The 12,358-nt window shown below is 59.0% G+C and overlaps 1 protein-coding gene across 4 annotated transcripts; it reads right to left on the reverse strand.

The window, feature by feature from the left end:
- Positions 1–326: 326 nt before the first annotated feature.
- On the reverse strand, positions 327–11,293 carry NHERF2 (NHERF family PDZ scaffold protein 2). Of its 4 annotated transcripts, XM_081299232.1 has the most exons (7): positions 10,872–11,291; positions 8,249–8,449; positions 2,787–2,966; positions 2,384–2,537; positions 2,266–2,309; positions 1,659–1,721; positions 327–1,439 (listed from the first exon to the last, which is right to left on the reverse strand). In XM_081299232.1, exons 1-7 carry the CDS (start codon positions 11,082–11,084, stop codon positions 1,281–1,283), a joined length of 1,014 nt encoding a protein of 337 aa, XP_081155358.1. In that variant the 5' UTR covers positions 11,085–11,291; the 3' UTR covers positions 327–1,280. The 4 variants fall into 4 exon arrangements, with proteins under 4 accessions (XP_081155358.1, XP_081155360.1, XP_081155359.1 ...); XM_081299234.1 differs by lacking the exon at positions 2,787–2,966 and having other exon boundaries at positions 10,872–11,293; XM_081299233.1 differs by lacking the exon at positions 1,659–1,721 and having other exon boundaries at positions 10,872–11,293.
- Positions 11,294–12,358: the final 1,065 nt, after the last annotated feature.

The following is a 12,358-nucleotide window of genomic DNA, read 5'->3' on the forward strand; positions in this document are numbered from 1 at the left end:
ATACAGAGCCACCTGAGCCCAGAGCCCAAGGCTTGACCTGTGTGTACCTGCTGGAGGTGGAGGGACCTGTGCAAGGCAAAGGGGAATATGTGGAATATCACAAGCCCAGATGTCCTAATAGGAGGTGAAGGGAATCTGGTCCTTGCCAGGTGTGGGGGGGGGGGGCATGGGCCCAGAATGTGCCACAGGAACTGAGACAGGTCCTAGAGGTATGGAGGCCCCAAGTGGGAGCAGGAACTCAGAGCAGCAGCCTTGGTCTCTTAGTCCCCTAGAATGGGCCTCACTCCTCCACCCCACAACCGAAGACTGAGGAAAGACACGGGATCGAGGCAAGTCCTGTTTATTCTGAGGGCGCACGTGCGCTATGGCTTACAAGGCAAAGAGCGGGGCTGGTCAGTTGGTTCAGGGGTCCAGGGCACCAAGGAAAGGGCAGAGTGGACAGGATGTCCCTAGGAGTGGGCACCAGGTTGGGGCCCAGCCCAGAAGCCCAGGGTCCTTCCTAGGAGCAGCTCTTGCGTGCTCATAATTCCCCAGGCCTGGGAATTGTGGTACAGGAAGAGGGACCTGTCCAGAGGCCACCCTGCCACCCTCCTGGGGGCATGGGGCCTCTATCCTCGGGCCCCTTAGCCCAGGCCCTGCACTCCACACTCCTGGTGGGATGGGACAATACAGGGATGGCTGGGGGGGGGGGCTGGCCTATTGACTTCCCCCACTCAAGGGAGGGTAGGGTTGAGGCAGAACAGGCAGCGCCTATAGGCACATCCTGCTCCCCAATCTTTCCCCAAAACCAGCATAAGCACAGCCTGGAAGCCCCTGACTCTCTGTCCCCTAGAAGTCCCTGGGCTCCCACGCAGGATGGTGCTGCTGAGGGGGTGGGGAGGAAATGTTTTGCAGAGAAAGGTTTGTTTTATTGCAATTATTTAGAGAGTGAGTCCCAAGGGGGGTGGGGGAAGGGGACTCTGGAATTAAGTGGAAACATGTGTGGAGCTGGAAATCTTTTTGGAAAAAAAGCAAAAACATGAATTCCTTCCAGTCAGCAGGCCTTGGGGCAGGACAGCAAAGGCCCTCAGCCACGAACACTCTGCCCTCTCTCTCTCACTGTCTGTCTTTTCCCCATATTGCTGCAGCAGGACCCAGCACCTGGTGGGGAGGGGGCAGGAAGGGACTCACTGGGGCACAGGTTGGTTTCTGGAGGTGGTGAGACCACCCTCCAGTCCACTGAGGCCTGGGGAGCTCTGGATGGGGCCTGAGGCCCAGGGGCCAAATAGGCAGGAGGGGGCTCAGAAGTTGCTGAAGATCTCACGTTTCCGGTTCCAGTCCATTTGTGGTGCCCGCTTGTTGACACGTGTGGCTCGAGCCTTCTCCTTGGCCTCAGCTGCTGTAGGGCTCAGGTGGAGGCCACTCTCTTGGAAGGGGTCCCGCTTCCAGGAACTGCCGTCCTGAGGGTAGGCAGGGTGCCAACAGTAAGCCCTAGACTGGTGCCACAGTTGGGCAGTCTTCCCAGGGAGCTCAAGCCAGAGGCTGCTTGGTAGGGTGGGGCAGCAGGCTCAGCAGGCCTTCCTGAAGGTGGTGGCCCCACTGCCCAAGCCGATATCTCCACAGACACCCACCCACAAGGCCTCTGGCACCCCATTGTGTGAGCGTGGTAACAGAGTTACCTCAGTGTCCTTGTCCGAGCCTGGCAGGTCGCTTCGAGATGAGCATACTGAGCCACCATTGAGCTGGGAAACCAAGGGCAATCATGGCCTCAGGGACCCCACCCAGGGAGCCACACACATGCTTGTGCACACTTTGCACACACACCACAGCTGCATCTGTTCCTCTTTTGGTAGAAACAGCATGTCTCTACCACTGGGCAGGGTGCTGGGCACCCCAGCTATGAACAGGCAGGTAGCCACTATGTGGGAAGGGTAGCTGTGGTGTGGGAATCAGCTCCACAAGTGTCACCGGGGGTGAAGCCAGGACCACCTTCCCAGGAAATGGGAACTGAGGGATAACTCAGTAGCTAGGTAGTGCAGGGAGAGGGAACACAGAGGACAGTGGCCCTGGACCACAGGTACCCACCTGCCAGCACTCTTTATGTGACCAGGGCATGGCGCTGACCCAAGAAGGGATCCTCAGTGCGCATTAAAGCTGGAGTGCCTGAGCCAGACTTGGGTCTCACAACCACGCCTATTCTAGGGCAGAGATCTCCAGGGGAGGGGGCCTCCATCAGGCCTGGGGCCCCAGAGATACCGTTGTGGTTGCCTGGACCCACCCTCTCACCTGGGCAGGGCTGGTCCCGTTGGTGACTGGTGATGGCAGTGGACCTGTGGGGATAGCATGTCAGTGGCTTGTCTGTCCCCACACTGACCACACCCTGCACCCCAGGGCAGAGGCCTACCTTCCACATGCTCCTCAGTGGGTGTGACCCGCAGACGCTTGAAGTGTTCATCTGTCTCAGGGTCCACCACCAGTAGCCGGGCCTCATCCTCCCGTGCCTTGATGCGGGCAACAACCTCAGCATGGCGCAGCCCCTCCACATTCTGCCCGTTCACCTGCCACCATGACAGGGTCAGCATGGCCTGAGGGGCCCTGCCAGCCCCACACCTAGCCAAGTGTGCCATCAAATATTCATCAAAGCCACCACCAGCGGAGCCAGCAAGAGGAGTGCCAGCTCAGGTTCCCAGTGTCTCCCCTACTCCTGCAAGGACTTAGGGTCCAGGCAGGGACACACACACACAGGGACATGCAGACATACAAGGATAAGGGCACTCAGATACACACTGAAGCCTCAGGCATGGTACCTCAATGAGCCGGTCCTGGGCATGGAGGCCAGAGTGGGCAGCAGGTGAGCCTGGGTCCACAGAGCGAATGTATTGACCAGGCCGGGACTTGTCACTGTGCAGGTTAAACCCATAGCCCTGGGGTCCCTTTCGCAGGTGGCAGAGCCGAGGGCGCAGCTCTCTGGGGGCTCCATTGATATCCTGTGGGCACACAGCACACAGGATCAGGCTCTGGCCCCAGCCTCTCAGCCCCCATAAATGCCCACTGGGTCCCGCCCACTATCAAGTCCTAAACTTAGCATCATGCCCCCATGGCAAGCCCCAGAGCTCAGTGACAACATTCCATGTGCCTCAGTGATTCAGTCTGCCTGTGACTGAACTCTAGCTAAGAGATCTTGGGCGAAATTAAAGCTTTCAAACGTGAAGACTTCTGATGGCAGATCTGCCTTGCCAAGGCCTTGGGAAAATCCATCAGCCTGAGGCAGCCCTGCACACTGACTGGGGTTGGAGGAAGAGGCCTGTGGGATGGGATGTCTGTGCCCACAGTCCTCGCCTGGCTCCCTCCCTGCCCCCAAGCCTGGAAAGCTGCTTTTTCTTCCCTGACCTCTGAGAGGCTGGTTGCGGTGGCTGTGGCTGTGATGTTGTTTGTTTTCACATTCCAGCACAAACTAGAGCTGCCCCCAACTGCCCCCGCCCCCAACAAGAGCCCAGGAAGAAGGGGCTGGGGCAGGAGATGAGGTCCAGGGCCTGCCTCCCTGCCAGTGATACAGAAGCACTCAGAATACACACAGGGAGCCCCCGCCACCACCACAGGGCCCTGCCTCACTTTACCTCTGGCATCCTGCAGTAGGGCTCGGGGCCAGGGCCTATGCAGGCAGGGGCCAATCCAATGACCCCCCCACCCAGACCCAGCCAGGGGCCAGGGCAGTGACTGTAGCACTGAATGGCCAGCGGCTGCGGGTGCTCAGTTACACATGGCAGGTGGCCGGGGTGAGTGGGCGGGTAGCAGCTCGGGTTTCTGAGGACTTGTTCAGGTGAGAGTGTGGTGGCCAGAGGGTGCTCACCAGGGTGTTTCCCCCACCTTCCACCTTCCAGCATGCTAGGGTCGGTGGAACAGACTAGGGCTGGTTGCAAAGTGAAGGGAGTGCCCCTCAGATTACAAGGAAGGTCTCTAAGGCTTAGGTACTTGTTCCACTGAAGCCCAGACCACCCCTGACCACTCCAGTTGCCCAGCCTTAGAGCTCATACTGAACCCCAAGTCTGACTGGGAATGTCTGGGCAGCTTCCCACTGTGGGAGTGTCTGTCTCTGAGTAAGATGCTGTCTTTCCTCTTCTGAACACCCTCCTCCTGCCCAGCCTACACCCACTCAGGATCCCTTCCCTGGCCCCAAAGTCTGGCCAGACCCCTTGTCTGGATCTCCTGCCCACCCTCTGAATCCTCACTGTATGGCCACCACCTGCTCCTCAATCCCCCATCTGGGCAACATGGACTGAATTCAGGGATGTGAGACCTCTTAATCTCCAGGACCCCACCACCTAGACTCATCCTCTCTCCCAGACACATCCAGAGGTACAGGTATGGAGCTCTGGGTCAGGACCTTGACACTTCCCCACAGAAGTGCCCCTCAGGGACTCTGTCAGAGCACAATCTGGAGCAGCCAGTAGGCCAGGGTGCAAAGGAGGGCAGAGCAGGCAGAGCATGGAAGTGTGACATGGCTGTGTGTGGAATGGGAACTCAGGATGCAGGCCCATCACACCCAATCTCACAGTCATAAATCCGCTTCATGGACACACAGCCTCCCACACAGACAAATGCAGAGCCCATGGTGTTGGCCCCTGCAGCCTCTTCCCACGGCCTCTGCAGTGGCCTGCAGGGCGGGGTCTCTCAAGGCCCCCAAACAGGAAGCAGGATTTGGCCGGGTATCTGGGGCCATGAGGCCACATCCATGTTCTCAGGGCCATTCTGGCCATCCCCCTGCCTCACTCCAGAACATCAGCCTCACTGTTCAGGCCAAGAGGTTCCTTCTAACATTAACCTAAATTCCTCTCATTAGAAGCAGGTTCAAGAGGCATCAGTCTTGGCACCAGACCCTCAAGTAGAAAGACTGCAATCAGGGGGCCCCCGCTGGCAGCCCGCAGGGTGGAGGGGGGTGGCTACAGAGTAAGCAAGTGTGGGGGGCCAAGAGAAGTGGGAGGGGTGCATTGCTAACATTCCTCCCTGCCCTGGCTCCTGCACGCTTCCTGCCGCCTCCCTCCCGCCAGGCCCTCTGGCTCCCACGGGCTCCAAGCCTGATGACCACAGAGCTGGGCAAACCAGAAGTTGTCAAACCCTGGTCCCCCCACTAACCCTGTGACCAGACAAAGAGACTGACATGGGGGTACCCTGGGAGCCAGGCTGTGCCCCCCTAGATGATGACTCACCAATCCTGGCAGAGAAAGGCCCCCATTGTTGCATAAGGTTCAGCCTACTTACACAAGGTCCCCAAGTCCCCTTTCCATCACCTGGGGTCTTCACAGCCCAGCCCTGCCCCTACCCCACCTGACCTGCACAAGCTCCCAGGGTGGGCTCTGTGGAGGGGCTCCTGGGGTGCGGGCGGGTGGTGTGGCATTCCCGGAGCGGGCCATGAGAGGCACAATAGGAGTGGCAGGCAGCCGGCATCTGGCCTGGAGTGGCCTGAGCTCTGCAGCCAGCCCAGGCTGCCACCCCACTTATCTACCTCCTGCTGCGGCCCAGGTTCCCAAGGGATGGGTGGGGACATGGGGGCTGAGTCACTTTGGGGAACGGGGTGGTAACCAAGCCCCCTCCCCTGCCAAGGCTCCAGCCCGGCGCTCCCTCACCCGGCTGTGTTTCCGTCCCAAGAAGGGAAGGAAGGAAGCTGCTGGACAGCCCTGCCCTGCTCCAGGACCCAGGGCTGGGGAGGCAGAGATGCAAGGGAGGGGGACAGAAGGGTGGTCCTGCCCTGCTCCAGGACCCAGGGCTGGGGAGGCAGAGATGCAAGGGAGGGGGACAGAAGACAGGCCAGCTCTGCCTCACAGGAGCAGAGACAGCAGCAGGACCCAAGGAGCCCAGAAGCTCTCTTATAGGTACTACATCCTGCACCTGGCAGCCACCTGCAAGACCCAGTTATCCTCACAAGGTCTGCCATCAAAGTCCTCCAAAGAGGGCACTGGGGCATGGCTGGGGATGAGGAGGCAGAAGGCCAGGGTCTGTCACTGCCTCCCTGGCCCTGGCACCACTAGCTGTCCTGTCTGGGGGCTGTCCCTGTCGTCACTGCTAGGATCAGCTGCACTGCAGCTGCAGCCACCCCTGGCCCAGTGTGACCAGAGCTGAGTCACCACTGACTATGCCTGCACACCCCCAAGGGAGGGACAGACCACACCAGTGTTCTCCCCTGCCCTGGCCCAGGACAGAGGACACTGAGTCCCAGAAAGGGTATGAGCAGCCCTCGCCTCACATAGGGAACCAGTATGGGACTCCATACTGCACCAGAGCAGATGCACATACACCTCCCAGGTCTGTCCCTCTGCCACCAACCCCTGCAGATAAACAATGCCCTCCCAGGCTCCCTGCACCCAACCCAAGTGGGCAGTCTCTAAGCCTGGCTTGCCGAGGTCACATTGAGGCCCCATTCTTCCTTCCAGGGGGTGACCTTTCTATGGGCTCCCCTGACCTCCTGGAGTCTCTTCCCCAGGCTGCCCCATCTACAGAAGGACCTGCCTATTGCACCCCCCTTTGTTTCTCTAAAAATAATTCAGAGGAAGCCCCCTCCTAGGGTTTCCTGCAGCCCCTAGAGCCTGAAATAGCGAAAAGGGGGAAGGCCCCACCCAAGGACAGGGTGCCTCAGCCACCCCACCTCCAGATAAGGCCAGAGGGTGGATTTTTCCACAGGAAGGTGAACTCAGCCATTTGTGTCTAAATCAATGGACAAATGCCTAGGGCGGGGGAGCTTCCTCTGGAGGGAGGAGGGAGAAGGTCCCTGGGAAAGAGGGAGGCTCCAGTCCTCAGCTGGAAAAAATGCAGGCCTAGGACCATGCTGCCCCTGTAGTGCCAGCCAGCCATCGGCAAGGACTCTCCTGAAAGACTGTTGACCATGGGCAGCCCCAGGACAAGGTCTAGACTTAAGTGCCTCTAGCACTTGCCCTCAAGTCACAGAGAACCAACAGCATCCCATGGGTCCCCTGCCTGGCCTTTGCCCAGGCTTTCCACTAGGAAGGTTACCTCCCCACTCCAAGCCAGGCCCCACAGGGTGCAGCTCACGGGCACAGACAGCTCAAGTGGGAGACATTTGGAAAAGGGAAAAGGCAGATGTCAAGGTCCCCTTCACTACCAGAAACTTCATCTCTGATAACTCCCCCAACCAGGCCAGTGGTTCTTAAAGGGGAACACAGGAAACTCCTAACTTAAATCTCCTAAAGGGATTTGTTTTTTAAAAAGAGTAAGGGAATGAAGGACAATAATATTAGGGCTTCTAAAAGGCCTTTCTCCTGGCCTCAAGGTGCTGTCCTGGTGGCTACCTGGGGGGGGGAGCAGGCCCTCTCCTGTTCTTTCCCAGGTCTCCTGGCCTGGAAGAGGATTAGGGATGAGGGTAAGGTGCTACCCAGTAAGGGCACAGGGAACAGCATGGGGACTCCTAGGTGACCTCTTTTATACGGAGGAAGGGAGGAGAGGGTATACCCTAGAAACTCCCTGTGAGGCCCCACCAGAAATCAGCACCAGAGGTGACAACACTGCTCAGAGCTGAGCAGACTGCCCCAGACCCAGTCCCATGCCCACCCCAGCCCCATCCCGGCTGGTCCCCAGGTCAGTGTGTTCTCACTCCTCCAACTATGGCACAGCCAGAAAGGAGGCCAGCCCCTACAGGCCTTGACAGCACACATGGACTTCTCAGCAGGACAAGGGCAAACCCAATACAGGCACAGAGCTGAGCACACAGGGGCCAGGAATATGCCAGCAAATGCTTCCAGGGCCCCTCAGCCACCCGGCCTGGAGGGGAGAGGGCGATAGCAGAAGCAATAGCCTGAGGGGCTTAGAGGACAGTCACAAGGGGCACAGATGGTGGGCACTGGAGCAGAGGCCTCAAGAGGCAGGAAAAATAGGCTTGTGGAGGTTACCTAATGCAAGGGCTGCGGGCTGGGGCTGAGACTCAGCGGAAGAGCGCTTGCCTAGCATGTGTGAGGGCTGGATTCGATCCTCAACACCACATATAAATAAATAAAATAAAGGGGTTTCTTGTTTGTTTTTGTTTTGTTTTGAATTTTTAATATTTATTTTTTAGTTCTCGGCGGACACAACATCTTTGTTTGTATGTGGTGCTGAGGATCGAACCCGGGCCGCACGCATGCCAGGCGAGCGCGCTACCGCTTGAGCCACATCCCCAGCCCCTGTTTTGTTTTGTTTTTAAAAAGCAAGGGCTGTCATCAAGAGACCAAGATGGTGGCCCTGGGAGAAGCTGGTGTGGCCCTGGGAGCAGAGCCCACCTTACCTTTTGGCCAGCATCAGAGCTGAGGCTGCCTGCTCGTGTCCAGTCGGGCTTCAGCTCCCAGGGGTCACAGGCAGGTGGAAGGCCTTGCTGGGCCATCTCCTCAGTGCAGGTCAGCTGCCTCCGGCGGAGCTCTTCATCAGTCTCCTTGTCCACCACCAGCAGCCGTGTCTGCCCTTCCACAGCCTTGATCCTCTGTACCACCTGTACGGTGGGTGGGAATGGGTCAGCGGACAGCACCCTGGGCAGCACATGGACAGTGGCACCACAGGCTGGCCCTGGCTCATAGGTCGTTATGCCAGGGGTGGGTGGCTTGACCAAGAGGCCAGTGGGCTCCACCCCCCACCCCCAGGTTCCAGCAGCCTCCTCCCTCTACTCCCAGGGCTCCTGACATGAGGCCCCAGGCTGAAAGAGCTTGGTGTCCACCCAGGGCCTTGCCCTCAGCCCAGGGTCATCTCCAGGAGGAACTGTGCAGGGTGCAGCTAGAGGGGAGAATTAGCAACAAAGACTGCAGCTGAGTTTCAGATTTCCATCTGTGCATATGCATGCGTACGTCTGTTTCAAAGTCTGTCTCTCTATCTGGGTTTGGGGGAGGGAGGTGTCTCCCTTGGTCCCACTGTGGATGTGCCTAGGCCTGTTTCTGTCTCTTTGTGAATTGTGGAATGAAGCCCTGCCTCTAGGGCTCCCTTCCCCTCCAGACCATGACCATGGATCCATTCCTGCGGGTCCTGTGGAGAAGTGCAGACCTGGGTTTCTGGCTCAGGCACCCACACACATCCTGGTAAGCAGAACTCAGCCCCAGCAGATGAGAGGGACAGGGGAAGGTGCACCTGTGGGACAGGTGTTGTTTTATAGCTGTGCGTGTAGGTGGATGCCTGTGAATTATGCTGAACACACAGGTAGCCATGGAGCATGCAGGGTGTCAGTGTGCACCCTTGGGGAAAAGGGGAACACCCACTGACACAGGGGGAGGGAGGAAAACAACCCTACCCTCCCTTCACCATCTGGGGGCAAACAGATGGTGCCCCCCACTTCTCACTGAGCAAATGTTGACAGATAGGAAGGTGTGATCCAGGCCTATCTTCACCAGGCCCCCCAATGTCCTTTCTCTCTCCCCATGATCCAGAGAGAGGCAGGAGGACCGGCAATCTTCTGCTTCCTAACATTCAACCTGGATGAGTCACCCACATCCCTGAACATCAGACTCCTCATCTGTAAAACAAGGGTTGCAAGCCAGGTGTGGTGGGACGTGCCTGTAATCCTAGCAATTTGGAAGGCTGAGGCAGGAGGATCTCAAGGTCAAAGCCAGCCTTAGCAACTTAGGGAGACTCTGTCTCAAAATAAAAAATAATAATAAAGGGGGTCTGGGAATGTGGCTCAGTGATTAACCCCTGAGTTCAATCCCTGGTACCAAAAAAAAAAAAAAAAAAAAAAATGCGGGTTGCAGCTATAGCTTCTGTCCTTCTGAGGCAGTAGGGAGGGTTCAACATGGTTCTGTGTGTATGAAGGTTTTAGAGACTAGCACCCCAGACACTTCAGATGAGCAGGTACTTGGGGCCACGGTGTCAGTGAGTGCTAAACAGAAGCAGGGTGCCAGCTCTGCCAGCCCCTCCTCTGCTGTCTGGACCAAACTCCTAGTCCCCACATCCACCCTTCTTTGGCAAACAGCCATATCCACTTCATGCTCTGAGTGGAAGGCAGGATGCCAGGTAGATGGATAGACAGGGCCCCTGGGAAGATAGGAGTTAAGCTCTTGTCCCAGCCTGTTATCTCCAAATCCCAGGACTGGCCACATACACAGGCCCGGTGAGGGACACAGAGGACCCCAAACAAAAGGAGTAGAAGGAAGTTGCACTCCAGCCAGGGTCTGAGGTGGGAGATAAAGAGACACTAGGGCCAGAACCTTCAGAGGAGAGCCTGCCTGCCTAGTCTTCCTCCAGCTGCAGGAGGCAGGGGCTGCAGCAGTGACCCCTACTGGAGACAAAACATCCTCCAGGGAGCCAAGGAATGTGCTGTCACCAGGGCCTAGATCTTTGGGCCCAGACACAGCTGGCCAGGATGCACTCTGGCACACGGTCTGTGGACACTGCTGAGGACACACATCCAGACATGCAGACATGTGCGTGCATGCACACACACCTGGCCCCAGCACTGTCACTCACAGGTGTACCCCCTCCCTCCCCAGTGTACAAATGACAGACATGTTCCATACATATGCATGACCCTAGAGACCTGCTGGAACGCGCGCGTGTACACACACACACACACACACACACACACACGCACGCAGACTCTCACAGGAAAGTACTCGCGCCCAGTCACCCCAAGGTGCCTGAGCCCCCAACACATGGCACATGAAGCTAAAACCAGCGGAAGGAGCAAAGGAATGAGAGCGAAGAGCGAGAGCAGCCGCAGTGCGGCCCCTCCCTGCCAGGATGCCCCTTCACCGCGGTGCAGGACTGAGCTTCCCAGCCAGAGGCCCGCCAGGCCACGTCCCCGATCCCCACCAGAACCCAGGGAACCCCTAGCAGGCAGCGAGGAGCCGAGGGTCGGTGGCTGGCACCCTGGCCAGCATGGCAGGGACGCGCCCCCCAGGAGGGGACGGAGGCGGGGCGCGGGCACCCACCTGGTGATGCGTCTCGCCCTCCACGTTGACGCCGTTGACCTCGACCAGGCGGTCCCCAGCGCGCAGCGCGGCCGCCTCTGCGGGGGAGCCCGGCTCCACGCGCCGGATGAACTGCCCGCGGCGGCCCTTCTCGCCGTGCAGGTGGAAGCCGTAGCCGTGCTCGCCGCGCACCAGGTGGCACAAGCGGGGCCGCTGCGGCTCCGGCGCGGCCATGGCGCCCGCTGCCCCCCGGCCCGCCCCGGCTGGCCACAGCGCTCACCGCCAGCCGCCCGCAGCCGGCAGGCGGGCGGGCGGGGGCGCGGAGGCGCGGGCGGGGGCGCTGGGGACCCGAGGCAGCCTCAGTGGCTCCCGCTTTGCTCTGGTCGCCTCGAGCTCCGGCTCGGGCTCCGTCTCCGGCTCCGGCTCCGGCTCCAGCCTGGGCCCCGGCCCGGCTCCAGCTGCGGCGCCGCCCCCGCGCCCGCCCCTTCCCCTCCCCCGCCACCCGCTGCCCCCGCCCTGGTCCAAGCCTCGCTGGCTAGGTCCCTGCCTCTGTGTCCTGTCGGCCTTGGCCCCAGGCACTCCTGGAATCACTGGGACCCCTCCTTTCTGGTCCTCAGTAGAGCACCCTCCCCAACTCCAGCACCTTCGCCTTCTATTTCAGGGACCTTTATTGGACACCTGTGTGCAGCCTCACTGAGGCAGCCTCCTGCAATGGGGAGCAGCTTAGAGAAAGAGTCACCAGGCTAGGGGATCCCAGGAAGGGACCAGAGAGCACGGGCCATCTCCCTCTCTCTCCTCCTCAGGAATCGCTCTCCCTACCCCACAGGACCTCCAGTGCCTGCTCCCTCTCTGCTCCCTGAGTCTAGAGCCCATCTGGGTCCTTCCTTCTGCCAGGATTGCCTTTGCCCAGCAGAGTCCCAGGATAGTGGCCCCCAGGAAATGTTGAGCTCTCTGCGCTGCTGTAGGTTAAACACTCCCACCCCCCTCACACACGTTCCCTGCCTGAGGGGACATTAGTTTGTTTAGCTGAGACAGAGGGTCTTTGCTGCCTTCCTGCTGACCTGGCATGAACTGCACTGAGGACTTTGGCCTCTGATCTCAGGGGCTCTGGTCAGCTGCCCACATTAAGCAAATGCAGGCAGGTCTCCTCTCCCCTGCCCCAGCCCTCCACCTTCCCTGGACAGGAAAGTAATAAGCACATGGAAGAGACTCATATGCTTCCTTATGATTCTCAGAGTGCAGTTTACCTGAAAAACCCTAGGGGACCCAGGCCACTTTACAGACCAGAAAACTGAGGTCTGATGAAGGAAGAGACCCACACAAGGGTCCCCAGCTCCACTTGGGCCTGTGACTGTGAGACACACTTCACCAAGGAGCATCTTCTCTGGCAGAAGAAAATAGCTGAGTCCCAGGCTCACTCACAGTCAGACCCTCCTCAGCCCACAGCCCCTCACATACCTGGTTCCCAGAAGTCAGGCTCAGCCAACCCAGACAATTCCCCATGTGGC

The sequence above is a fragment of the Spermophilus citellus genome, assembly GCF_964194105.1.
Source record: "Spermophilus citellus genome assembly, chromosome: 6".
Lineage (NCBI taxonomy): Eukaryota > Metazoa > Chordata > Mammalia > Rodentia > Sciuridae > Spermophilus > Spermophilus citellus.